The 26,923-nt window shown below is 39.7% G+C and overlaps 1 protein-coding gene across 2 annotated transcripts in view; it reads left to right on the top strand.

Moving 5' to 3' along the window:
* SPIDR (scaffold protein involved in DNA repair) overlaps window positions 1–26,923 on the top strand; it is a 193,030-nt gene that overhangs the window by 38,651 nt on the left and 127,456 nt on the right. For both annotated transcript variants that reach the window (XM_065751936.1, XM_065751938.1), the window contains exons 6-7: window positions 8,953–9,197; window positions 22,525–22,625. In XM_065751936.1, coding sequence (XP_065608008.1) covers window positions 8,953–9,197; window positions 22,525–22,625 — 346 coding nt within the window. The remainder of the gene's footprint in view (window positions 1–8,952; window positions 9,198–22,524; window positions 22,626–26,923) is intronic.

Here is a 26,923-nt window from a genome sequence, read left to right as displayed (position 1 = left end):
GGTTAAAAACCAGCTTAGGTGAAGGTGGTGCTTTTTGTGCATGCGTGTGCTGTCATTTCTACTGCAGCGTTTCAGACATGGGAAGGCATTTCCTGCTCTGAAATGTTGGTTGTTTAAAACAGCTTTGACAGGATAAAAATGTGGAACAATGTTCTGGAAAACGTAGTCTGTGCAAGGACGTCTTGGAAAGGAACTAAAGGGTTGGAAGCAGTTGGAAATGAAGAGGAGGAAAGAAACGATGTGACTGTTAGGTTTTGGGGGCAGTTCTTCAGGCACTGTGAAGCAGTAAATGGGGCAAAGGGGAGCACAGTCAAGTGGGAAGAATGTAGAGTGAGTGGGAGTAGAAGATGAATGTAATGTGCTGCCCTGCAGGCCAGTGGCTCCTGGTCTGCCAGGGCTGTGAGCACTGGCACTGCTGGAACTGGAAGCGCAGAGCAGAGGTGTGAATATCAAGATGTGCATAGTGTCCTTCTGTGGGTTTTGGAAAAAAGAATTCACTATGTGCTGAGCATTGCTGCAGAAATGATGCTTGTATTGCATTTCTGTCTTATACAGCACCATGTCAATTGTGCTTTCTCACACTTTTTTTCTTTTGAGTAGTTTCCTAAAGGGATTCACAGAAAACTGAAGATATATCAACCAAAGATGAAGTGCAAAGTATTCACGCAGTCTTCTCATTAAATCTGTGTGATCTCTCATACAGTTACTTGTCCTGGAATTGATTTCTTTCACTTTAAATAATGTATTTGCATGCGTCACCTACTCTTTGAGTGAAAACACTTATAATGAAAGATGGTTTTAAAGTCTTTGTCTTTTCCCAGTTAGGTCTGAAGAGTTGCACTGTTCTGAGAGGTATTCCCTCACAACAAGGGGAAAAGAACGTTTTTCTTTCTTTTAGTGAGTCAATTAAGGAGTGAGGGGGAGATGTAGGATGATTCACGTATAGGAGAAGAAATCACATCGTAAGGAAATGTTTGATTTGTTTAGATCACTGGATCTATTTGGAGGAGAAAACTGACAAACATTTAGGACTGGGACCTGTAAAAGGGTTTATTGCTGAGAGTGTGTTTTTCCACAGTTGTAATGAGAGGTAATATTTTTTTTACTTGACAAACGTACAAGTATTTGTTCTCTCTTCAGACTTGAAGCAGAACAAAAGAGCTACTTGGAGATTGAGATGTTTCCTCCATTAACAGTTTCTGCTGAATCCTACAGGTATTTAGTCTAGCTATCTTTGGAATTAACTTATAAATAATAATTTGGCTTTTAATCATACCTTTTAGTTGAGTCCCCTTGTTACATCCAAGCATTAACCTGGATGATTACCATAGCATCACCTAAAATAGAGACAATGTGGCTGAGGTTTCAGAGCCTGAATCCAGTAACTTTTTAATAAATGAAACTAAGTGAATAACTATAAACAAGAATGTGAAAGTAGGTTATCATAGCATATGATAACATCTGTACCTTGGAAACATGAAAGTATCTATTCCTGTGTCAAGAACTAAACCCTGTTTAAGTGGTATTATAATTGACTGCAGTGGTTTGGTGTTTTTTTTTTTGTGTCCAAGCTTCACTGCACAAAGGTATGCTGAGGCTTCTGTGTGAGATGATGCAACTATCTGCATGTCCTATCAGAGTGAGGTATTTATATTTGAAAAACCTGGGTTTCTATCATCTAGAGGATCCTTATCAAGATGAGAGCTCAACTGCGTGGGATAATACACAGTTGCATATGACAAGAACCTGGTTCTGTCCCTGAGCAGTCTGCAAGATGTAACATGTGAAGTTGTGTTCCTCCCCTCCTCCTTTTCTTTTTCCTAAGGAAGGGAGAGCAAGGGTTACAGTAGCTCAGTTGCATATTATGTTGGCTAACAGTGTCCAAATTGGCTTTAGCAGCTAGTTATTTTCAATGGGAGAAACTGAAGATGTTCTTGTATAATGGAAAAAATGATTAAACAAAGCAGAAAAAAAACACTTGCAGGTTGTCTGGGGATTTTTCAGCATTATTGAATCTATTAGAAGTTGACTATTAATCAAATCATAGAATGATGGTGAGATTAGTAGCAAAGCATAAAATTAGCACTGGGAAATCTGTCTCATTAAACTGCTAAAATGTTGCTTCCAAGGGGTGCTGTTGCAGCACTAACACTATACGTGCCAAGATTGCAGCAGAGTTTTCTTTACATTCTGTGAAGTACAAATCTGTATCCCCTAACTGTGGTTGTGTAAGCTGCTGCTTTCTGGCTGTTTTGTGCCTTAGTAGATCACTGTTCCTGCTATTCTTTCTTGTGCCCAGCAGACAGGAATTTTATTCCATTTTATGTTCAGAATCACCATTTGACTCTACATGTAAAGAGCACACTTAGAAATAAATGCAGTGTTTCTTGCTTTACTTACTTGCCTTGAATAAAAGTGTACTTGGGTTGAGAAGACAGCCTCACCTGTTTTGATTGGATGATCTGTGCCTTAGAACAACCTGTTCTGGGAGAGGCAGGCTGGAACAGCTTATGGATGCATCTCCAGAGGCACAGCCTGCTAGACCTGTTTGCCTTGTAAAAGCTAAGGTTTCTGCTCAGGATTAAATATTACAGCTTCAGTTTCTTCTTTGCTGTACTGTATATTCTTTACCTTTAAAAAATCAGATCTCAATGCCGTCACTCCCCTTTTGAAGTTACACTTTTAAAGACCGGATATTCATGTCGATATTTTACAAAGTAATTGCACAGGCGCCAAATATTTGTTATTCTTCATTTCTGGAACTATTATTGCCATGTGCAGGATATTGCCTACTAATGCTACAGGGTTATATATGAGAGAATAATTTATACCCTCCTTTAAAGAAGAAAAATGGTCAACTGAACATGCTATGTGTAATACATTCCTGATTTTCCAATTCTGGGCAGTATAATCCACCGAAGGTATGGGAACTGTTAAATGTTACAGGTTACTTTTACTGATAGTTGGTTTGTGATGTAAAACACCAGTTTATTGGTGTATGTACAATACTTCAACTGCTTGGGGGTTTGAAGTGTGTGAGACTGAGTTAGTGTCAGTGTTCCCTTTCAACTTTACTGTGGTTTCAGAAGTCCTGCAGGAAGCTCATCGTTGGAGGGTAACTGGCAGTCAGACTCAGCAGCAGGCATATAATTCTATTAGTCTCTATATCAAAGCCTTTTCAGCTCCTTCAGTTCATGGAAAAGTCTGAAACTGTCCTACTTGCTCTTCATTTGACATCAGTGGTTTTGCTTTGAATCAAATCGTGTGCATACTTGGACTATCCTTTACAGCTGCTTTAGCTACTGTCTTAAATTTTTGACAGATTTTGTAGAAGAAATGAAGTCAGACATAAGGAAGTATTATCTATGAGCTCTCCAAAGGGAAGCCCAACAGCATTAGCAGTGATGCTTAATATTTAGTAGCTGGCCTCTTTCCTCTGGAGCTAATCATGAATCAATTTCCTTTGTGATAAGCACTGGGCTGCTGGATGCAATGAATCCTTTCTAATTAGTCATAGAAGAGAAGTTCTAACCACTTGTTTAAAGGCCTCAAAACACCATTAAGACAAGATGAGGGTGCAGTCTGTGACCAAATTCTGCTTTGAATAATTACAGTGTTCCTGCCTACACTTCTCTTTATTCAAGTAGATACAGCATTCTTCTGTGCTACTTGGCATAAATGATTTTCTGTGTACTAATACCTGTTGCATTCCAGCGTAGGGCTGGTGACATGTGAGAGATAGCAAAAATTAATTCCCAGGTCCGTGTGAAGGGAAATGCCTCTGGAGTTTAACGATGGTGGAGAGAGGATAGTGAAACCAGCCCTGTGTAGCTGCTGAGGGCAGAGCCTGAGTTCAGTTCTGAATTGAGCTGTGCCTGGAGTGGCCGTTGGTTCCTGTCCCAAAGAGCACGTGGCTGTGTCCTGTCACTGCAGCCACCAGCTGCCAACCTGTGTGCAGCGGCCTGAGCCATTTCCCAGAGTGCCGAACCAACACCGCTCATAAATATCTAGGGCAGATCAGATGGTATGAGCACATGCTCTGTGGATAGCTAGACAAGTAGGTAGTGGCCGAGATCCACTTTAAATATATGCTGTCTGTAATAGCACTGGATGTGTTATGAAAATTTCAGTTCACCTGCTGCATCAGTTTGTGCTTGTAAACAGAAAATATTTTATTAGTGATTTGTCTTCCACTGTTGTTCCTTTTTTGAAATACAGCTCTCTGCCCACGCTGTTTCTTAGGCTGATGCATTTTGTGTATTTTTCTGTGGCTGCCCTGTGTGAAGAGAGCTTGGTGTCACTCGTGGAGTGGCACATTCCTCACTTTACATGTGAAAATAGCTACCTTACCAAAACCCAAATTATTTCTCAAGGTAGTAGGGGAAGTATTTGGCATAGGCTTCAGTGCTTCAGTTAAAGCATCCAAAAACATAAAGCTGTTAAGAGCGCTGTAGGCTTTAAATCCTTTATCTTTAATTATCTTTATAGAGCTGAATAATATCCTGTGCTGCTTGTGTGCACAATGCTTGAATTAATTTTGAGTTGGTTAATTAAAAGAAGGGAAATTTTTCTTTCTTACCTTTACTGTCTATAAATCTGCAAGCTGGCTTCAAGCATTTGTTAATGTAGCCTCAGCCTTTGGCAGGTTGCACTGGTGATTTATGCTTGTGAATATTCATTGTAGCAAATGTCGTGGCTTTTCTGTTCCCTCTGTTTTTTGGGCAGTACTGAGAAAGATACAAAATCTCCTGTAACCGCTTCCCTGCTGTTGAGATTCTCTGCATCTAAATCCCTTTGCATGCCCGAGAGAGGAGAACGCCTCTAGTTTAAATGTAGTGTTGCTTACAAAGGAAAGAAGTGAGAAATGAGAGGTGGTGGGACAGTCACACAGTGTCACCATGTGTGTTTGTTAATACCAGCTGGTTTCCAGCCATCTTGTGAGCTGTCATGAGAGGGCAGTTGGGAAAGTGCAAATTATGAAAGGAATAAAGGAATCAGGAAAGAGGAGGGAACGGATAGGATATAAACGACAGTTGAAAGCTTAACCAGTACAAAAGTATGGTGAACTTGCTGAAATGTTTCTGCAAAGAAGTTTCAGTGGCGTATCTTGAGAGGAGATCCTTAGGGGGGTGAGCCCCCCAGATACTTATCTCCTTACTTCTATTAGCAACCATTCTATGAGATAGTCATATGCTTTTGAAAGGATTTGTTTTAATTAAATTGGTATGTTAGCTTTGTACAAGAAGTTGAGTACTTCTGTGCTGAATTTGGAAAATTTATATGGAGAATCTAACCCTTTCTCAATTTATTGCTGTGTTATTGAGGAGAAGTCTTGGAAGTATTCACAGCATGTTAGCAGCTCTGCTGCTGGGTGCAAAATGTGTGATCTCATGGGAAGGTACCTTTGTTTGACTTTTATTTGAATTGATCTTGTCTTTTTTAGTAACTTTAACTTGTTGGGCAAGGGGGCAAGCTTGCTGTTTCTTGTCTTATATTTATTTCCGTGTTCATGCCATCCAACGTGTACTGGTAAGTGCAGTCAAAAATGCGTCATAAATCCATCTTCAGAGATATCTTTTGATGCATTTTGATGTAAACCTGTCTTTCAGATGCAGAGCCCTGGGTGCTCAACTATGGTAGTTGTTGACTTTTTTCTTCTAGACAAATCTAAGTGGAAAAAATGGCACCATTCTGTGCATTTATGCTAAAGTCATTTTTCCGTTAAAGGAAAGAGTCATAGAAGAGCAGCATTTAAGCCATTTCAAATGAAAACATACAGAGAGCAGATCAATTTATTCTAAAAGTGAACAAAAATGAAAAATGAGCCATGTTTGTTGTCTTAGTGAGAGAGCGTGAGGTCAGCTCCTACTTTTTTTGTGTGTGTGTCCCCATCTCTGGGAAATGAGAAAGTGGTTAGCACATGATAAATGAGGGTGTTGTGGCAAGGTCGTTACTGGAAATGAAAAGGAAATCTTAGTGGATAGTCTTCAATGGACTATATGGAGTGAGGATGGTTAATTGGGTGTAAGATGGAGGAAGAGATTAAGGTGGAGAAATTGACTGGGTATTGTGAGCAGCATGCCTTTTGGCACTGTAACTTAAAAAATAAGGGGGAGGGGGGGTGATATTTCAACGTAACAAGCAATGTAGAAAGGTCAGCTACTTTTAATGTGATATTTCATTGTCCTTAGCAGTGACACTCTCCAGAAACTCACAGTGATGCAACTGTGGATGACGTTATTTTGAGACAAGCCAACCAACTCACTAAACAAAAACCTTGTGAAAATTCGTATTTGGGACACTTACAAATGGTGTACTGTTCAGTAGATACCTGTAGTCGTTTTAAAGTGAGCCTAAGAATTCAGATGATTTTCTTTTCGTCAGCTGTCTGTCGCCATAATATTGGTAGACATGCTGGGTTTTTTTCTGCACGCATAAAAATCGTGTAAGTTTTGAGAATATTTTCTTCAGGATGTATTTCTGATGGTGCCTGAATGATGTTCAGAATTTGAAAGCTTTTCTTCCTTGTTTTCCTTCTCCATTTTTAAAGTCTTTTCTTTAATGCTAACAGACCAATTAAAAAACAATGAGAATACAAAACAAAAAAGCACTAATAAACAAAGAATCCACACCTCAAAGTGTGGTTTCCTTAGGGAAGTTAAGTCTAAACAAGTATACAGTAATAAATAATAGAAGTATGAAATGATTTATTAGACAAGCCTTAAGAAAGCTTCTCAAACTCTTACAACAGTCTGTGGGATTGTAATGTGCTTGACTTCAATTACATCCCAAGGGCTTTCCTGATTTGCATTTTACGTGTGGGGAGGACTTGAAGCTTGCATCCTTTGGGCACGCCGGGTATCGGAGCAATTTGTGTAAAACTGAAACACTCCTAAGGCATCAGTGTTTTAAGAACAAAGCACTTGCTTACTGCTTTTGTACCACTTGAAACCTTTTATTTCTGGCCCTTTTCCAATGTGGAAGGAGTTTGTTTTCAGAGAAATGTTGTTGCCAAGGGATGAGTGTTGACTGTTGTTTAAAACAGCAAAATCACGGACTGATATGAATTACATTCTTTTAGCAACTCTTCTCTGGACAACTTTAAAAGGTCCTTCCAGTTTCCAGAGTACTTATGTCAGCGCTTAGAACATGAACACAGTGTCTCATCAGTTACGTGAAGAACATAAGAGAGCTGGCAGTAGCTGTATTCGGGCTTTTGTTGTCCACATTTGAAAAACATTGCTTTCAGCTGATTGGGCTAATTAACAACATGCAGTATTAGTGAATGCAGTGATTTCCCTCCCTTTTGCCTTATGTCTTTTAAAAAAGTCTTTATCTCAGCCATTTGTCAGACAGCCTGTGTGGAGAGCTGTTAAACAGGTTCATTTTATTCTGTGATGGGAGCAGCATTATCTGGATCTAGTTAGTCCTTGTTTCTTTTCCAGTTTCCCTATTGTTAACGTGAACCTAACGCTTTGCAGGTGTCCACTGGCTTTTGGCTTTTCCAGGGGTGAGCTGAAGTTGCTTGCCCTACAGCAGGGCTTTGTGGAAGGCTGCTGGAGTGGGGCAGTGCTGTGTCCCTGCGCTGGAACTGGGCCATGCTCACTCCACTAGCACTTGTGCTGCTTTTTTGTTGCTAACCAGCTTACAGCAGTGGGAAAATGAGACAAAAACATCAATTATAAACATGCCCTGTAGCTCAGCTTCAGTGTAGTTTTGCAGGCAGTCTAATGCCATTTAAGTTCCTTTCAGTAAATGAGAATCAGTTCATTAGAATATGACTTGAATGAATGGCTTCTTTTCTTATTTAGAAGTGAGCAGTCATACTGCACTTTTGTACTGCTCTGGAAGGATAAATGGCTGTGCAGTTGCCTGACTAATGGCCATATGTTTATTTTTCTTCATATTTCCAAGTATTTTTGCTTAATGTTCCTTAGTACTCAGTGTTTTAAGAAATACTGGGTCAAGAGATAGTAACTTACATAACAACTGAAGCCTGCTTAGCTTACCTCTGGCAGCCAAACCTGCTGCCCTGCCCTGCCCTGCCTGTGCAGGAGCCCTACAGGAGAGTAAGGCAGGTGTTGGTTTTTTTTTATTTTTTTCTTGTTGGCACTCCCCTAATCCTTTCAACTCCCTTTCCAGATTTGTTTTGGGACCTTCTCACACTCCCTTGGTTCAGTGTGTCCTGTGAATTTCTGTGAGAGGAGTGCCAGCAAGGTTTTTAGGAACCTCAGCTCCAGCTGTCTGCTTGCTGATGGCCCTGGCTGCTGACCAGGGTTCCTCCCAGGAGCTCTGTGGATGTGGCCTGGTGGCATCTGAAGCTGGGTGCGATGCCTCTGAAACCTTCCCTGGAAGCCACAGGCCTGCTAGATGTGCATGAAGGCTAGCTGTAGTGGTTAAATTCATTTTTATCAAAATGTCAAATACTACTTGCCAGCTACAATTTCTGTCTCGTGTAGAGACACGTGATGTGTTTTGTTTGTTTTCCTCACCTCAAAATAGGGCAGAAAACTTTGTACTTACCTGAATCCAGATGTAACTTCTCTATTTCCTTTCAGTTCTCCTGCCACTCATGATTCCTTTCCTCACTAGTGTCTGTTTTCCTAAGAATCTGTTTTAATCCTGACACTTGTTTGGAGACTTCTGATGGAGATGGGCATTGACTTAGCTTTTCGATGATTTCTCCAGATCTTGTTATTTTAGAACAGATATTACTCATCTCATTTTCTCTCAACAGATGATCATTATATTCAGCAGTTTATACTGACTTAGAAAAAAATTAATGTGCATTTACAGTGGAGTTGTTCAAGTTATATGAATCAATAAATTGTAATTGAATTTATTGATTATTGTCCATATAAACCCGTAGCTGAAAATAAACCAGATTTTCATGTAATTTATCTTATTTCATTAGCGTTCTGCTTTAATACCTCTTTATTTTTATTTCATTAGTTGACAGAAATTTCTGAATATTCATCAGACAATGACTGTGTGGAAGAAGTGGGCATGGAGGCCACTAATCCAGGATTCACTGAGAAACTGCAGTTCAGTTTCCCATCAGGTATGGGAGAAGCTGCAGCAAGACCTGCCAGTGATTGGCTCAAGTCTGCACAGGCCCTTCTACAAACGCCTAAGAAACAGTCAGGCAAGGCCTCAAAAACCCCAGAAGATTCTGCTAAAAAGAGGAAATTACTGAGGTAAATATAATGTTCTTCATACATGCTCTTCTAAAGTGTAAATAAAATAATAAAGGTTAATTAAAAGTAAAGAAAGAGTAGGAATGCATTTCAAGGACAAGCACTTGAAAGGTGTTCAACAAATTCCAAAAACTTAGGTTTTTGCTTGTTTACAGATAAAATTACACTACAGTCAAACTTCTCAATCTTGAGCCCCAGTATACAATTTGATACCATTTTTATTCTCTTAAAAATGCCTTAAATTAGCTTACCTTTTTGAGAATTTTTTTTAGCTTGTAATCAAGTCATTGCTTTGTGCTCTTCAGATAATCTGCAAGAAATGCAGTATCTTTGATTTTTAATTTGTTCCTTTCCAGATTTGTCAGGGTAAAACTACCCAAAATACTGTATGAACGGGGTGCTGAATGAGGCAGGATGGAGTGATATTTGAGCAAAAGTGGGATGTATTTGGTTGCCTGAAATATAAAACTTCGTGAGTAAACTAAATGTGTTGAAAAGATGGTGAACAAAACCCACGTGAGCCCAAGCTGTGGAGGTCTGATGTACACAGTCCGTTATTTCCCTAGCTAACTGCAGTGCAGAAGTAGTAGGTTCTTATTTTGAATTCAGGAATGTTGTTTATGTGATGTGTGTGGGCATGGCTCAAATCACAGGAAAGAAAATCATGAGCAATGCTGCTGTAGATAGCAGCTGCATTTCTAACAATATGATTCTTTCTGCTGATTCTATACAGTAATCAGAAAATAAAGCGCTTGAAAAGAGAGAATCCTTGCTTCTATTAAATAGCCATTATTTTATTTGTCTTTTAAAATTCTCTTCACTACTTTGTAATGCCAACCAAGGGAATGGATTTGAAGCTGTAACTGCTTGAAGTTACTCTATACTTACAGTGCTTTGCTTGTGCAGTCAAGCTTTACTTCTTGTTACTTTAAAAGTATGAAGACAGATCTCTGCTAGGTCAGACTAAAGCTGTAACCACCAGAAATACTACTTGTGGCCAACAGCAAGTACATGTGAAGGTAACAAGTTGTATGCTAGTATTTTACACAGATGCACTTTGAGCTTTTGGCAGTTCAGTGCTCAGGGTCTGTGTGGGTGTTTAGTTATCCTCAATGGATTTGTCCTGTAGTTTTCTGAAGCCAGAAAAAACTTTGACTGCTGCAATGCAGTCCCATGCTTAGTGGCTACGTAGCTTAAACATGGCTTCAATCTGCACCTGTCAGTTCAGTTTGATGACTCTGATTATCAAATATCATTCAGTGCAAAAATGTTTTTGCAGCAAAAGTAGTCTGAAATGGATGTCTAAGAGAATAAGCAATTATTTGTAATTTTTCAATACAGAATGCAATCTGGCCAGAATGAATAAATGAACACAATTTGCAGGATGGGTTTTTTGTTTTTACTGTGTGTTGATACTGAGAGGAAGGCTCAGGTTTTCAGTGCTGTGGATTGAAATCCAGTTTGGGGGACATTGATAGCTTCATGATCAATTAAGTGTTAATCTTTTCTTTCTGGTTATATAGCTAAAAGCTATACAGCAATTTTTGGCTTGTTCTTTCTCCTTCCTTCCTGCCTCTGTTGCAGATGGAGATCACAGCAAAACAGAATTCTTGCAGACAGGATCTCTCCCATGAGTTCCCACTTGGACCATTGGAAATCCTGCAGTGGATGGAAAAGAGCTTAATCAAGCTCCCTTTTCCAGACTGGTGCTTATTGATGTGTGGGTTAAGGAGAGATGATAGAGGTGATAACAGCCGTGGTCTTCCCACATGAATTCGAAGAATCATTTGAGTTGGAAGGGACCTCTAAAGTTCATCTGTTCCAACTCCCCTGTGATGAACAGGGACACCACAGCTACATCAGATTTCTGAGAACCCCATCCAGCCTCACCTTGGATGGCTCCAGGGGTGGGGCATCCACCGTCTCTTTGGGCAACCTGTGCCAGTGCTCTGTATGAGAGATTCTAATCCAAAACCAGATTATGTTGTATGTGCTTGATGGAAAAGTGTTGATATGAACAAGACACCTGTGGTTTTTATTTCCACTTTTTAGAAAGTAAATAATAATTGTATTTTTTTTACTGGTGGTGATTAAGCTTGTGACGACCTTCAAAAATTAGAGCATATTTTCAAAATGTTTTAGCTTATTTTCTGTGAAAAATGTTATACCAAGTTTAACAATCTCTTCTGATACTGTGTGCATTCTGCTGCATTTATGCTATTTACATTATTTGATTGCAACTGTGTTCCAGTAACCTCAATAGTTGCATTTTTCTTCTCTTCCTGGAACACTCCCGGTGCTGAATGAAAGAATGTTGTTTGTTTCATCCTATTAAGGATGCAATTGTAATTCTCTACAGAAATGTAAGTCTAGCATACATAACATAAATCTTCAGAGGTGAGCTGATTATGGATAATTAAAGCAAGTGGAAAGAAAATGAGAAGTCCACTTATCCAGCAGGAATTTGGGGCATATTCAATACTGTGATGAGTGAAATTTGAAGGGGCATGATGCAGTTGTTCTTGCTTAATAGCTCTGTGGGATTTTGGAAAGCGATTAGAACCTGCAGAAAAGAAAGGAATCATGTGAGCAGTTTTCCCTCCCTTAACTGATCTATTCTGTCCTCTTTTTGCCAAATGCAAGCATCTCTTCATATATCCCCTGTAATGTTAGTTTTTGTTTTCAGACTTGTTTAGCTGGAGATTGTTCTTTCAAACTGAACTGCAGCATAGAGGTGGCAGTCAGTACTTCCTTGTCTTTCAGATGTGCTGGAGACCTGAGTCAGATTCTGGACTTTCCTGCAGGGCACTGCTGTAGGAGGTGCAGCCAGATCTGCCAATGCTGGTAGCAAAATGAAATCTTTCATTCACTACTGTAAAACTGTAAATCCTGGGCACCCTCACCTTAAAAGTTGCTTTTAAGTGTCACCTTGAGTAGCCACATTCATTTTATTTAAATAAAAACGGGGCCAGAATGGGTGGAAGTAGCGTAATTTTCCAAGATGTTCTGAGATATAAATGCCACAGTACTGCACTGATAAGCTATTAAGATAGCTGATAAGGAAGTAATAGAAGTGGCATTTGATAACAGAGATGAGTTGGGTTGGTGATTAGCTCAAGACGTTGGTTTTAGGTGTTCTTGCCTTTTTATTCTACTACAAAATTTAGGTTTCTCAGCCTCAGTCAACGCTGCATGGAACAATTATGCAAGTGATTTGCAAAGCCAAGGGAGAGGGAATATATCCTGCAAATGTTAGTTTTTAGGAAGCTCTTTTCAGATCAAGAATTGTTACAAGGCAAGATGTATAAATTGTGCTAATTCCAAGTCACTCGAGTATCCCTCAGTAACAAAGGGTGAAATTAAGGATATGTTGAAAGACTAAAAGTTTGTTACACTGGATAAACCAGTCACCACATTTATTCAGTGTCTGTAAACAAAAGAACTCAAAATGTATTCCCTCAGTGTTTCCTGTCTACAAGAAGACCTCTAGGAGGTTTGATGAGTTGCTTATTTTTTCAAATACTTCCATCAGCCAAAAAAAGTCTGGCTTTCACTGCAGGAAATGGATATCTTAAATTATATGATGGTAACTCTGCTTCGAAGTCTGTCACAACTGCTTTTATTTGTGTAGAAGTAGCTGCTTTCAAGGGGCATTGATTTTCTTGTTAATTTTGTATGGCCCTTTTATGCTCAATAGTGACATTAAAATCTTTAGAAAATACCATTTAATTATTTTGTTTATCAGTAGATCACCCGCAAATTTGATCGGCTAAATTTAACTTATCAAAAAAAGGAAACTATTACATAATGTCCTGGTTCTGCATGGAATAAAATGGCCACAAGAAGCCAACTGAGGTCCTGAAAGTAAAGGAAATTGCCAGGAGAGGAAGGAGCTGACACAAATGAAGCAAGCTTTAAAATTGGATCCGTTTTTCTTAGACGCATCCATAAATAGCATGAGAGTATAACAACAAACTAGTTCTTGTAAGCCTAGTGATCTTAGGATGAAGTCCTTACTGTTGAATGAAATTGTACTTCTCAGTGAATTTCTTCTTAGATTAGGAGAACATACCTGAAGACTATCATGGCTGCTCTACAGATGTGCCATTTTGTAATCACCGAAAATACACACAGGCAATCTGTTAATCACTTACTGAAAGCTAAAATGTCTAAATAACAATGAAAAACAAAACAACTAAACAGCTGGTTTAAATGTGCCAGAAGATTGTTGTTAAAATAAGCCTTTAAATAAATAATTTTTCCTTAATATGACAAATTTTCCAAATTTCATATGTAATACTTGTTACTGTTTGAAATGGTTTAAGCAAGATACAGTTGTTCCCTGCTGGACAGAAGTCACTTTGATGGTTCTGGTTTGTTTAAAATTGAAGTTTGTTTTTTTTGTGTAACAGCTGTGCTCAGGGAACCAAAACCTTCGGAACTGTGGGGAGAGCTGTTCCCTTATCTAGTGGGACAAGGCTGGTCCCATAATAACTGGTTCCTGCACAGTTTTCCTCTTAAATTTGTGTCACTCTGTTCTATCAGAAATTGTGTATGCGAGTCTGGCACTTGATTAATTTGTTTATTAATACCACCCAAAAAAGGGATTACTTATTTCTGAGAATGAAGTCTCTCCTTAATAAATCATCTCACTTCTGGTGAGTGCTGTAAAAAAAAAAGGTAGGACAATCTGAATTATTATTAGTTTTTTTTTAATTACATAGCCTGGAGGGCTGTGCTGAACTTCTTCAGCAACTGGTAAGAAGGGTAATCAATGCTTTTAAAGTTAAGAAAAAAGCAGGCCTCAGAGTCTACGTACTTCTAAAGATGTTCCTAAATTCTTTCATATGTACTCAGAGATAACTTGTCTAAGTAAAGACATGAGAAAATCAACCGCTTATAGAGTTACGCTTACATATTTTTTGCTGGGGAATGTGTGACACCTGAAAAGTGCTTGCTCACACTGTTCTTGACTATTGTGGCTGTCATCCCTCTTAGCTCTCTTCCTCTATTCTGCATGAGGCTATGAGGGCCTGTAAACAAAATCTCACTACACAGGGATGATGAAGCTTGGACCTCAATTAAAAAGAACCATTTCTGACTTGCAGGAGTAACTGTGGCATGATGCAAAGATACTATGTGAAAAGGTTTTAATTGTTGAAAGTGGAATGAGGACATCACTTGTTTTCACTGTGTGGAATTTACAGCTGGAGACACTGTAAATCATCTAGGTGGTTGCTTCTCTCTCAGGCAGTTACTGAATGAGACCTCCAGCTATGGTGGCTTGTGAAGATGGTATCTTTGTTCTGTGCATGTTTTATGGGGTTGAGCATCTTTGTGGAACAGTTGGTTAAAAAAAAACAATACCACAAGCCAGAAAAGACTTTAGGAGTCAGACCCTCTCTCAGAACAGTTAGTAGCCTTTAAACAGTAAAGGAGGCCTCAGTATGCCTGCCTCATAGAACCAGCTAATCCAAAAAAAACGCTACCAAACCTCACCTAGTGGTTTCTGTAGTTCAGAGAACAGGAGTTACTGGTACGCAATAGAATCAACATAAATGCAGTTCTCTAAATCATAGAATCACAGAATGGCCTGGGTTGTAAAGGACCTGAAGGATCTAGTTTCAACCCCCCTGCTACGGGCAGGATCACCAACCCCTAGAGCAGGCTGCCTAGAGCCACATCCAGCCTTGCCTTGAATGCTTACAGGGATGGAGCATCCACAACCTCTCTGGGCAACCTGTGTGTCACTACCCTCTGAGTGAAAAACTTCCTCCTAATATCTAACCTAAAACTCCCCTGTCTTAGTTTAAAACCATTCCCCTTGTTTTGTCACTATCAACCCCTGTAAAAAGTCACTCCCCCTCCTGTTTATTAGGCTCCCTTCGAGTACTGGAAAGACAGAATGAGGTGTCCCCTGAGCCTTCTCTTCTCCAAGCTAAACAAGCCCAGTTCCCTCAACCCTTCCTCACAGGAGAGCTGCTCCAGCCCTCCGATCATTTTAGTGGCCCTCCTCTGGACTCGTTCCAAGAGCTCTGGGTCTTTCTTGTGCTGGGGACCCCAGGGCTGGACACAGTATTCCAGATGAGGCCTCACAAGAGCTGAGTAGAGGGGGACAATCACCTCCCTCTCTCTGCTGGCCACCCCTTTTTTAATGCATCCCAGGATATAGTTTGCCTTCTGGTCTGCAGGCACACTGCTGACTCATGTCCAGCTTCTCATCCACCAGGACCCCCAAGTCCTTCTCTGCAGGGCTGTTCTTCAGGAGTTCTTCCCCCAATCTGTATAAGTACTTGGGATTGCCCTGGCCCAAGAGCAGTACCTTGCACTTGACCTTTTGAGCTTCTTAAGGATCCACTTCTCCAGTCTGTCCAGGTCCCTCTGGATGGCTTCCCTTCCTTGCAGTGTATCAGCTGCACCACTCATTCTTGGTATCTCTGCAAAATTGCTATGGGTGCATTAGATTCCATCATCTGTGTCACTGATAAAGATGTTGAAGAGCACTGGTCCCAAGACTCACCCTTGGGGGACACCACTCTTGACTGGCCTCCACCCTGACATAAAACTGTTGCTCACAACCCTTTGGCTGCAGCCAGACAACCAGTTCTTAATCAGTTGATCAGTTTTTAATTCACATCTGTACCACTCCAATTTAGAGAGAAGGATGGTCTTTGCAGAAGACCAGGTAGATGACATCCATCACCCTTTCCCTGTCCACTGATGCCATCACTCCCATCATAGAAGACCACTAGATTGGTCAGGCAAGATCTACCCTTAGTGAAGCCATGCTCGTTGTCTTGGATCACCTCTTCATCTCATATGTGCCTTAATGTGATAACTAAGAGGATCTACTCCATGATCTTCCCAAATCTCTCTATCGTCTGTAAATTTGGTTTGTATTTACTTCAAATGTGTGTTGAAGGTTTTTTTCTATATTTTTGTGCTGGCAGATGCAACTGGCCATTGATATCTGTGTGTTAGAAATGATCATTTTTGTTAGAGTACAGACCTTAATTTTCTTTTCCTTTCACACGTGTACACAATGTGCTGTTTGACATGAAAATTGTGGTTTGGGAGAAATACTGATTCACTTCCAAGCGAAAGACCCTAGAACTTTTAACAAAGAGCAATTACTAAATACTTTTTATGGAGAGTTAGAATTACTGCTGACTGCAGACAGGTCAGTCTCACATCTGTGCCTGGCAAGTTCATGGAGCAGATCCTCCTGAAGACCCCTACTAAGGCTCATGGAAAATAAAAGATGAGGCTATTGTTGGTAACCAACATGGCTTCACCAAGGACAAGTCATGTCTGACAAAATTGGTGGCCTTTTATGATGGAGTTAACTGTGTCAGTGGATAAAGGAAGAACAAGTGATGTCATTTACCTGAACTTGTGCAAGGTGTTTGACACTGATTTGCATGACATCCTAGTTGCCAAATTGGAGAAAAATGGATTTGATGACTCACTGGATAAGGGATTGGCTGGATGGTTGCACTTAGAGACTTCCAGTCAACAAGTCAATCAAGTGGAGGCCAGTGATGAGTGGTGCTCCTCAGGGATTGGTGCTGGGACCAATGTTATTTAATGTCTCTGTAGGCATCATGGACAGTGGGGTTGAGTTTGTAGATGACAACAAGCGGAATGGTGCAGTTGACACACCAGAGGGAAGAGTTACTATCCAGAGAGACCTGGACAGGCTTGAGAGCTGGGCCCATGCCAACCTCATGAAGTTCAACAAGGCCAAGCGTAAGGTTCTGCAGCTGGGTCAGGGCAATCCCAAGCACAGATACAGGTTGGGTGGAGAATGGCTTGAGAGCAGCCCTGAGAAGGATCTGGGGGTGCTGGCTGATGAAAAGACTCAGTGTGAGCTGGTAACATGTGCTTGCATTCCAGAAGGCCAACTAGGTCGCATCAAGAGAAGTGTGACCAGCACTTTGGGGGAGGTACCTCTTTGCTCTCCTTGTGAGATCTCACCTGGAATACTACATCCAGTTCTGGGGCCCCCAGCACAAGAAGGACATTGAGTTGTTGGAGTGGGACCAGAGAAAGGCCACAAAGGTGGCTGGAGCACTGCCCCTATGAGGACAGACAGAGAGTTGGGGCTCTTCAGTCTTGGGAGGCCTACAGGAAAGGAACTGGGAAGGGACTTTTATATAAAAACATGTAGTGACAGAATGAAGGGAATTGGCTTCAAGCAAGAAGAGGGTAGGTTTAGACTATAGAAAGTAGTTCTTTACTGTGGGAGAAGTGAGACACTGGAACAGATTGCCCAGAGTGGTTGTGGATGCTCCCACCCTGGAGGCGTTCAAGGCCAAGCTGGATGGGGCTTTGAGCAGCCTGGTGTAGTGGGAGGTGTCGCTGTCTATAGCAGGGGGTTGGAATTAGGTGATCTTAAAGGTTCTGTCCAACCCAAACCATTCTATGATACTGTGGTGGTGTCCACTTGTTCTAATGAGTGGAAAAAGATTCAAGAAAAATCGTGTACATTTTATATGGAGAATTACCCCATTGGTCATAATGTTACTAGTGATTCATCCCAAGGTAAAAGCTTATGAATCAGCTTGAATAGGGGTGATGTGGATGCATAAAGTTGCCTTCAGATTCCCTGTTACCAGTAAGTAAACAGCTCCTCCTGCTCTGGAGAGGAGGCGGGCTTCTGTAGAGGGGACTTTGATCCCATCTTTCATACCTACCTGTGCTGTTTTTCACATTGAAGGGGCATATGGTAGCAACTGTCAACATACTCACTTCTGCTTATTATTATGCAAGCTGAAAACATCTGATGGCTTTGCAGTGCTGACAAATGCCAGCATGCACCCTATGAAGTGGAATTGGACAGCTGAAATTTGCAGAAGTTATTTAACTAGATAACTTAGAGAAATGGGTAGAGATCTGTCATTGCTTTGAAAAGAAAAAATGAGGCAACGTGCCCAATCCTGAGATGGATACAGTATAATGTACGGATAATGTATTTCTGTAATCCATAGTGTTTTGAAATGCATGGAGTGGAGTAATGTATACGAAGAGATAACTTAACTTAATCGAAGAGATGCTTATGTGTTTGCAGCTCTTAAATTTGAATGAAATCTGAGAAGGTAAATTTAGATTAATTTAATTTTGTGAGGTTATTTTTCAGTAACTGCCCTACTAGATTAAAACTTCATTATATGAACATTGGAAGGACTCCAGCACTTCAAAGAAGATTGATAATGACTTTTTAAAACTCAGCCTACTCATTAATGTTCTTTTCATCCCTTCCATTAACCTGGCTGGAGTTGGAAGCTGGGGACCAGCAGTATGTCCCTTCAAGCTGTGTTACCTTTTGGATAGTGCTTGTCATGTGATGGTACAAAACTCTTAAATCTTGCTGTTTGTCCAGTAACCAAGCTTTTACCCCAAATACTGAGCTTTCTTTTGGTCATCAGATCTGTCCTCAGTGTGGATATTGTTGAATGTGGGCAGCAATGGCAATGCAGTACTTTAAGGGTGTAGTTCAACATCTTAGATTTAATAGGGAAGTGAGACGTGGATTTCTGCTTGTTAAATCTGTCTGCCTTAAGGGATTTAAAAAAAAACCACACAAAATAGTTGTACTTAAGAGTTGCGTGATTAAAAATAAAAAGGTTTTGACTAGTCGAGATTGTATCTGAGCAGTTTGGCTTCACTGAGCAGCCTTTGCATTAACTTTTTTTGCCAAATGCATTAAATTTGTTTGTGATAAAACACTGTTTTGTCGTCTAATTTGAAGTGTTGGTCAGTAAGGTATGCATCTCAGATCATAGTTTTTGTTATTTAAATACAGACCATTGGTTTCCTTGATTACGAAAATCAGAATTAGTAATCAAAACATATCTTCCAATTTGAAATAAATATACCCCAGATGGTGGGTTTGTCATCTAGGACAATTAAGCATATTGTAAGGGCTAGATACATGTAAAAGAGGGAACTGGACACTTTAAAAAATAAAATAGTAATTGTAAATGTTGCTCTTTTCTAAACTAGGAGTTTGATTTTACACTGGAGTTGGCCTGCCCGCACAGAATCATGCTCTCCTTCCTGTGAGCTTTGTGTAGCTCTGTTACCTTTTACAGCCAAGAGTGAGTCTGTGTAGTTCATAGTATCTCATAGTGCATACATGAACACGTTCAGCAGTGTGGGCACCTCTATTGTATGAGAAGAAATTTATAGGTCTCAAGTATCATGGTCTTAAAAACTGCCAAAATATGCACCAGAAAGCACCTTTTTTTTCTTTGATTTCTTTGCTTTAATTGTAGTGGGCTTGATTCTCCTGCGTTTGGAGCAGTATTTAAATTTCTTCCTTCATTTCTACTTTTTGAAAGAAATGAACCATAAACAGCCAGCTCAATTGCTACATAAATTCCTTTTGTGCATGGCATGTCCTTGAACTGTATTTTTCCAGTTTCATGGTGTATGAAACAGGCAGTGGGGGAGAAAAAAAAAGGCAGTTTCAGTGACCAGCTGAGAACGTCTCATAAATGCGTTTCTTGGTTATGTTTTATATTCTGCAAGCAAGCAGATGCAAAATGCTTTATGTGTGTGGTTTATGTTATTTTAACTGCATTTGGAATTAGAATTGAAGGGTGAGTATTAATAAATATCAGTTTGTTTTATTAGCATAAGGGCCTCTGAGGGAAAGACAGTTTTATTCTCGGTGGACTCTGTGATAACGTTCTAATACAGACACGATTAGCAAATGAGTAATGAAGTGTCAGAGTAAGACCTTCCCTGGCAGACATATCTGATCTGAAAAAGTGGGTTGTTTTTGTGTTTGTTTTTTTTGTTTCGTATTCCTGCTGTATGCCATGAAACCCCAGGATCTTGCTTTCTTTCGTGCTACAGAGTACTTCTGCCATAGATCAAGTAGGAGTGGGCTTCCAGAAGAATAGGGCCTGACTGGGTACAACTGCAACCCTCATAAAGAAAACTCAGCCGGGAAAGTCCCTCCAGACTGCCAAGGCCAGGCTGGATGAGGCCCTGGGCAATGTGATCTAGCTGTGGTGTTCCTGTTCACTGCAGGGGAGTGGACTCGATGGCCTTTAAGGGTCCCTTCCAACTCTAAGGATTCTGTGATTGTATGGTTCTGAATTACACTGTGAGTTTCTAAGAGCTGCTTTTTTGTGCCTTAAGCATTATAAGAAAATGCATTTATTTGAGTGCTCTTTGTGGAAAGAATGAAATAAAGTTCTGGAATGCCTCTACTGAGCAGTTTTCTTCCACCAGAAGTGTTTTTCAGCTATTAGCTGTTCAGTGCATTTCTATAGACCAACTCTGTATACAGCTTGGTCTCAGACTCAAGCAAGCAAACTCCAAATGCATTTAGCTGCTGTATTTCTAAGTGTAGCTGAAGTGAATGGTACTCTAACATGGCTTGGGTAGATGATGCAGCAGAGCTGAAGAAAGAACTACCTCCAAGAATGGAAGTCTGGCAAAAAGAGAAAATGGGTGGGCGGGTTGCTGGTGTTTGTAGAAGTTTTTTGTCCACAGCTACTGGAGTCCAGTAATGCTTGAGTACTCAAGTTTGAGGTAAATGTGGCTGAGTGAAGTGTCAGTGGCAGATCAAATTGTCCTGTGCAAAGCTGTGCTTGACTTGACCCTGCTGCATGCTGAAGTATCCACAGCGCTTTGGTGTATTAGTTGACTCTGCGTTTCATTATTCTTGGTGAAAGCAGAACGTGTCGTTAACCTTTTTCTAAGATCACTGGAGCCCAAGATTTCCCAAATACTTTTGTCGGTGTTCTTGCTTGATACAGCAAGTCCAATAGCTTTTTGAGAGAGGGTCCTTTATTTTGGGAATCTGGGGATTCTTTGCTCCTCTGGAAGATGGTAAATTAGAGTTTCCCCTTCCTGGAATCCCTGCAGTCGTAGAAGAGACTGCAGTAATGTCAACCACGTAAATTCCATGAATCATTCTGGGTAAAGCTTGGATTTGAGTATCCATTCTGTGGTCTTTACTACTAAGGTACTTAGCCATGCTGTCTAATAGGGCTTATGATAGTTACGGTTTTGCAAATTAGATAGTTGGTTAACTAGAAAATCAGCTGAGTCTAATAATTTGCTTTTATGTAACCTGTTGATTTATCTGCAGGTGAAATGGCTGTTTGTAATTTCTAACCAGAGTTTTATAGGCTACCTGAAATTCTGCTGAGCCTTTTAAGCTCCTCCTTGGTTTTCACAGGTGTGAGTCCTCCCAGTTTCTCTTTTGTAATGTCAGCTTCGCCAAGCTGTGTGAACTACATTCTAAAATAATAATCCTATTCATGTGCACAAATAAGGTGGTCTTGTGCTCTCTCTTTATTTCCTAAACCAAGTTAACCTAAGGACACATTTCAGCTTAGTGGAAGCCCTTATTAATATGCTAAATCATTCTTGTTATGGAAAAACTTAGTGTAAGGAAAGAATAAAGTATTTTTTATAAAAATAATTTGTTTGAGACCAGAGAGAAGTGCTCAAATTCCTCCATGCAACAACTCAAGGACAGCTTCTATGACAGCATTTTTTGTTTTAAGATGATAAATTGATTGAAATCCAAAGGATAGGAATTGTTCTAGTGTTACCTTAAATATACGTGGTTTAGATGCCACTCCTCTGCTCCTCACCTTGGGAATGCTAAATTAATTCCATCTTGGAGAGCGTTCAGACCACTGAAACTGCACACTTGACCCAGCTTGTGAAATGAATCACGGGGTCAAGTATGGGTAAAAGAATATTTCTGTGATCACTCCTTGCCAACAGACAAACAAATCTAGGAGGAAAAAACCCAACCTGTTATAACTAGTGGCTACACTAAACCATTTAGGGTGTTTGTTTCAAATTCACAACTGTCTGTAGAAGCTGTCACAATAAGTGCAGGGAGTTGAGGATCTTGCTTTATAACCCTTGCATAAAGATCGCGATATGACTGAAAACTTGAGGATTATGGACACCCAGGTAGTGGAAAATGTTTTGTTGGGTTTGCTGACTCCGTATTTCCAATTGAACATATAGGTATCCTCTGGAAAATGAAAAAAAAACTAGGAGAGCTAATCTGTAAAATGTTATGTTACTGTATGTTTCTGTCTCTAAGGGTCAAATCATACATATTCCACCACCCTGAAGGTTTTCAAGGCCAGGCTGGATGAGGCTTTGAGCACCCTGGTGTAGTGGGAGGTGTCCCTGCCTATAGCAGGGGAGTTGGAACTAAACGGTCTTAAAGACTCCTTCCAACCCAAACCATTCTATGATATTCCATCTGTGCTATGATTTCTTACTTGGCAGAGCTCTATCCTGATTTTGTCAAAACTGAACATTTTTTCATTCTCTGCAGGGGAGGGCTGGCTGAGAGGTTATGTCGACTGCAGAACAGAGAAAGATCTGCTATTAGCTTTTGGAGACATCAGTGCATTTCAGATGCTAAAATCCCATCAGGTAAGAAGCAGCACACACATGTTATGTGAAAGTACATACATGTATGTGTGCACATGGCCAACATAGGTGTACTGCTGAAGTTTATATTTTGTCTGTTACCTGAAGTGGGCTTAATGTTTTCTTTATGCTTTTGAGTTTGCAATGTCCTCTTTATCAAAGCATTTATGTGTAAAGGGTAAAAAACTTTCACATATCCTTCATCTACTAGATTCTTTAGAACTCCTTGCTTTCCAACACCAGGGAAAATGGTGTTTCTAGCAGTTGATAAGACAAGGCAAGGTTTATTTTATGGATGTGCATTTTTTTTTCCTCATGGTTTCTTTATAGCCACTTGTTCCTCTTTCCTTGACAGTTTTTCTTTTGAAGTCACCAATGTTGGTGGTTAATTGCTGGTGGAAATTGTGGATGATGGCAAACATGGACAAATGAACACAACTGTGAAATGAGTGTGAAACATAAATATGGGGACACTCTTCCCAAAAAGAAGGGGTAGAAGTTAAACTAATGAGTTATAAGTGACTGATAGCACCAATTTTCAGTAATATTTCGTAGGAGATAATAGATTCATAGATTCTAAGAGGCTTTTTTTTATCAGTTTGTGTGTTACTGTAGGCTACAAAATTTCAAGCATTTATTCTTTATTAAGCCCACTAATTGTTTCTGAGCACATATTCCATTTGTTTTTCAGAAAGTCCTCTGGTCTTAATTTGAAAACATGCGGATAAGGGAATCTATCACTTGACTTGAGAGTTGTCCTTAATTCCACTCCAATTTTTTGTTTGTTTGTTTTCCAAATCTGGGTTTGTGTGGCTTCAGTTCCCATCTTTTGTTGTTCATAAAGCTGTTCTCCATTGGATTAAAGAGCTCTTTAGTATGTGGCATTTTCCCTCTCTGACGCTTGCACAGCAAAATCATGCTGCTTCACAAATTTCATAAACTAAACAGAATGAGCTCTTTAAAGCTCTCTGGAGCTTTTTCTCCAATCTACAAGTGATTTGCTTGGCTCTTTACCGAATGCTCTCAAACTTTTCACAGGGTCTTACAAAAGAAGGCAGCTACTCTGCGTGTATCCTTTCAGTTTTAGTCTTGTCAAAACCATCACCTAGTTTCTGTTCACTTCTCAGCCTCCTGTGTGTTCAGGGCACTTAGTAAGTACTTTGGTCTGGTTTGGTTTTGGTCACAGCATGATTGTCTGATGGGATTCCACAACTTCTGCAACTGTTGATTTTGTGAGATCGAGTCCCTGTTCTCCAGTTACCATTCACTTCTTTTACCTAGACAAAGGAAAGTCCTTGATGAAATCATTTTAGTAGTGTTTACTCTCAAATCCTGATGGAATTGCTCTTGCTTATGATTTTTCACTGATGAAAAGCTCAAACTGTAACTCATAAGATTAGTTATTTGAAATATGTTTTGTATTCCACAAAGCAGCATCAGAGAACAGGAAATGTCATTAGTCAACTCTCTTTGGAACTGCTATGTTGAAAATAATGCAGGCATGCTCACTGAAAACTGATCAAGCTTTCTGCACATTGTTTATCCTCCACCTGAGTTACTAATGGATAGGAAGTTACCTCCACGTCCTTATAGTAGTATGAGAACATTCTCTTGCTTCTTTCTGAAATGAGGAACAAAACTGATATTGTATGTCTCTGTTTTCTTACCAGTTCTTTTCACTGTTCTCTATACTAACGGATGTGCAACACGACTAATATGCTTTGTCTTAACAACACGTGGCTTGTTACAAGAACTTGCTTGGCTATTCACCAGTCTGCTAGACTTTTAACTATTAGGCTAAAATATTCACAGAATCATAGAATTGTAGAGGATGAAAGGAATCTCTGGAGACCATTGAGTCTAACCTCTCAACCAAAACATTTGCCACTGCTAGATTTTTTTCTTTCAGAAAAATGAGTCAGAATTAGTTTGAATTTTAGGAGAAAAAGAAAAAGGCTATGGAAAAAATACATTGCTGTACTGCAAAGTACACATCTAAAATTCTGGTGAGTTTGTCTTCAAGGTGATTTCATTTTGGCAGAATGTCTTGTAAGACATTTCTGGGAAATGCCTTTTGCCATCATGGTGAAAAAAACAAAAACGTAAGAATTTGGACAAGTTAGAAATCACTAGGACAATTTATTGCTTCATTTAGCCTGCAAGCATTTGACAGAACTTACAACTGAATTTCTTTAGGGTGCTGACTATGCCATAATTTAGGAATTGCATTTCCAGTTGCCAATATTTCCTATTTCCAATCCTTATTCCAAAACATGAATATAATAAAATTCACAGTAAAATACCTGTGATAGTATGTGGGAGATATTTTTTCCATCTAGACAAAAAGTAGCTTTTCATAATTTTGTACTTAGAATAGTCAAATAGTTTGATGTCACCAGAATAAAATTGATGTTTGGTTTGGAAAATGTCAGTCTGAAGGGTTGAAATTTTAGTAATGTAACTAGATAACCTTACAATTGCTTCTAGTCTGAAAGTGTGAAATGTCAGTAAAGCAAAAGCATGCCACTTTAATATTTTTAGATTCATACCAAAGATCTCTTACTAATCTGAGTTTCTTCTTGGAGGACAAAAGAATTTCCGTGTTTTCCCCAGTTAGACAATTCCGGAGCGTTACGTTTGGCAACCTATCCCTGTATTGGGTTGCTCAAGTGACAGTAGTTTTCTGAAACTAAAGACAAACACGGAAACGAATGTATCATCCAGCAGGAGTGTGTATCACGGGGGAAACTATTTACTACTAATAATGTTATTCCTGACGGATAATTCCATTTCTGTCATCAACCTAATGCTATCACCGAGGTCTCAAAGGAGAGAGCACAGAAGCTTGTCTGCTCTGCATGGTGGCAGTTGGATGCTTATGTGATTTAAAACTAACAGATTGACGTCAGGCTCTTCCCCACAAATCCAGAGTTAGTTGTACTTTGCAAGATGCAAAAGGGAAACTGAAAAGTGTGCAGTCACCATAAGAGTAAGTCTCTGATCAGTCGAACTGATGGTTCAAGAGTTCTGTGTACAAAGCCTTTTAGACCATTTTCAAGCTTTTTTTTTTTGCCCCTCTGTATTCTATGCTGCAACTTCCCTGTGAAATTTCCTGTTTGGGCAAACAGAGCTGGACAGTTGAGAGAGGAAAATAAAACCCAACCCTTCTTCCTGTCAACATCTGCTGGTTACAAGGGGATTGCATGATGCAGAAGAAAAAGTAGTGCTCTTCTGAGTTATATTTGGAAGACTTTCCTCTCCATAGAAGATACAAATGAGACATAAAGCAAACTCATGCTTTTCAAAAGTAACTTCTGAAAGCTTATTTTCTGTGCATTTTTTTTCTTGCAGTTGTTGTCAAAGCACTTCTTTACTTTAAATGTGGACATGAATTACTGTGTAAAGTTCATAACTTGATAACTAGTATTCATTGGTCTGATATTAAGAATTAGGATGAACCAATATGTTTGGGTTACAACTGAGTACAGGAATGAAATTATAGTTCGGGTTTGGTACCAATTTAGGCATTTTTTTTCTAACCTGCATCTTCCTCCCTGCTCCTCTTTATGATGGGAAGTGACCTGGTGACTGAAGCGAGTGTAACACGTGAGGGGAGGAGGGTGAAGCCTTGAAACTGAGAACAGGACTTGGTGCATAGTAGTGTATTTTCAGCAAGGCTGAAAAGGCTTACAAAAGAGGATATCAACAGTCACTCTCCCACCTTCCAGTCTGGGTGACTAGTTACAATGTGAGAGAAAAAAAGATTTTAGCAGCTTGAATGCAATGAAGCTTGCACAAAAATTTGTCTGTGGACAAAGAAGACGAGGATAGTCCTTAATATAGTTTCCCTTTCCCATGCAAAGTTCTTCTGAAAATACAAAAGCCTGAGCTTTCCTAGTTATTGCTAATTCTCAGTTCTTGCTAGTTTAATTAGTCATGAGTTAATATAAATTAAAGAAATGGCGAGTAGCCTGATTTATTTTTTTGCTAGCCAAATGTCTGTACATGTCACAGCATCGGGAGGGAAAAATCAAGTATAAACTTGTATTTTTCAAACGAGAATTCTCTGTATTATTTTTGGTTTTTTTTTAATGAGGAAACAACAATGGCATGCACAGTCACTCTAACTTATGTATGTTCTTACAGTGCATGATGTTTAAAGCACAGCCAAATTCAGCAGCCTCTTCAGAATATAGATGTGGCAAGAATCCATCATGCATGAAAGACTTGGTGTGTTTTTGAGAAACATCTTTCAGAATGGCTTCAGAAGCTACCAGTCCAGGAAGAATAACAATATGAAA

Source organism: Cyrtonyx montezumae, unplaced genomic scaffold (genome assembly GCF_038088225.1).
Source record: "Cyrtonyx montezumae isolate F1298 unplaced genomic scaffold, pur_monq_1.0 scaffold_8, whole genome shotgun sequence".
NCBI classification, from domain to species: Eukaryota; Metazoa; Chordata; class Aves; order Galliformes; family Odontophoridae; genus Cyrtonyx; species Cyrtonyx montezumae.
The sequence above is the reverse complement of the archived record's forward strand: the minus strand, read 5'-3'. Positions and strand labels throughout refer to the sequence as shown.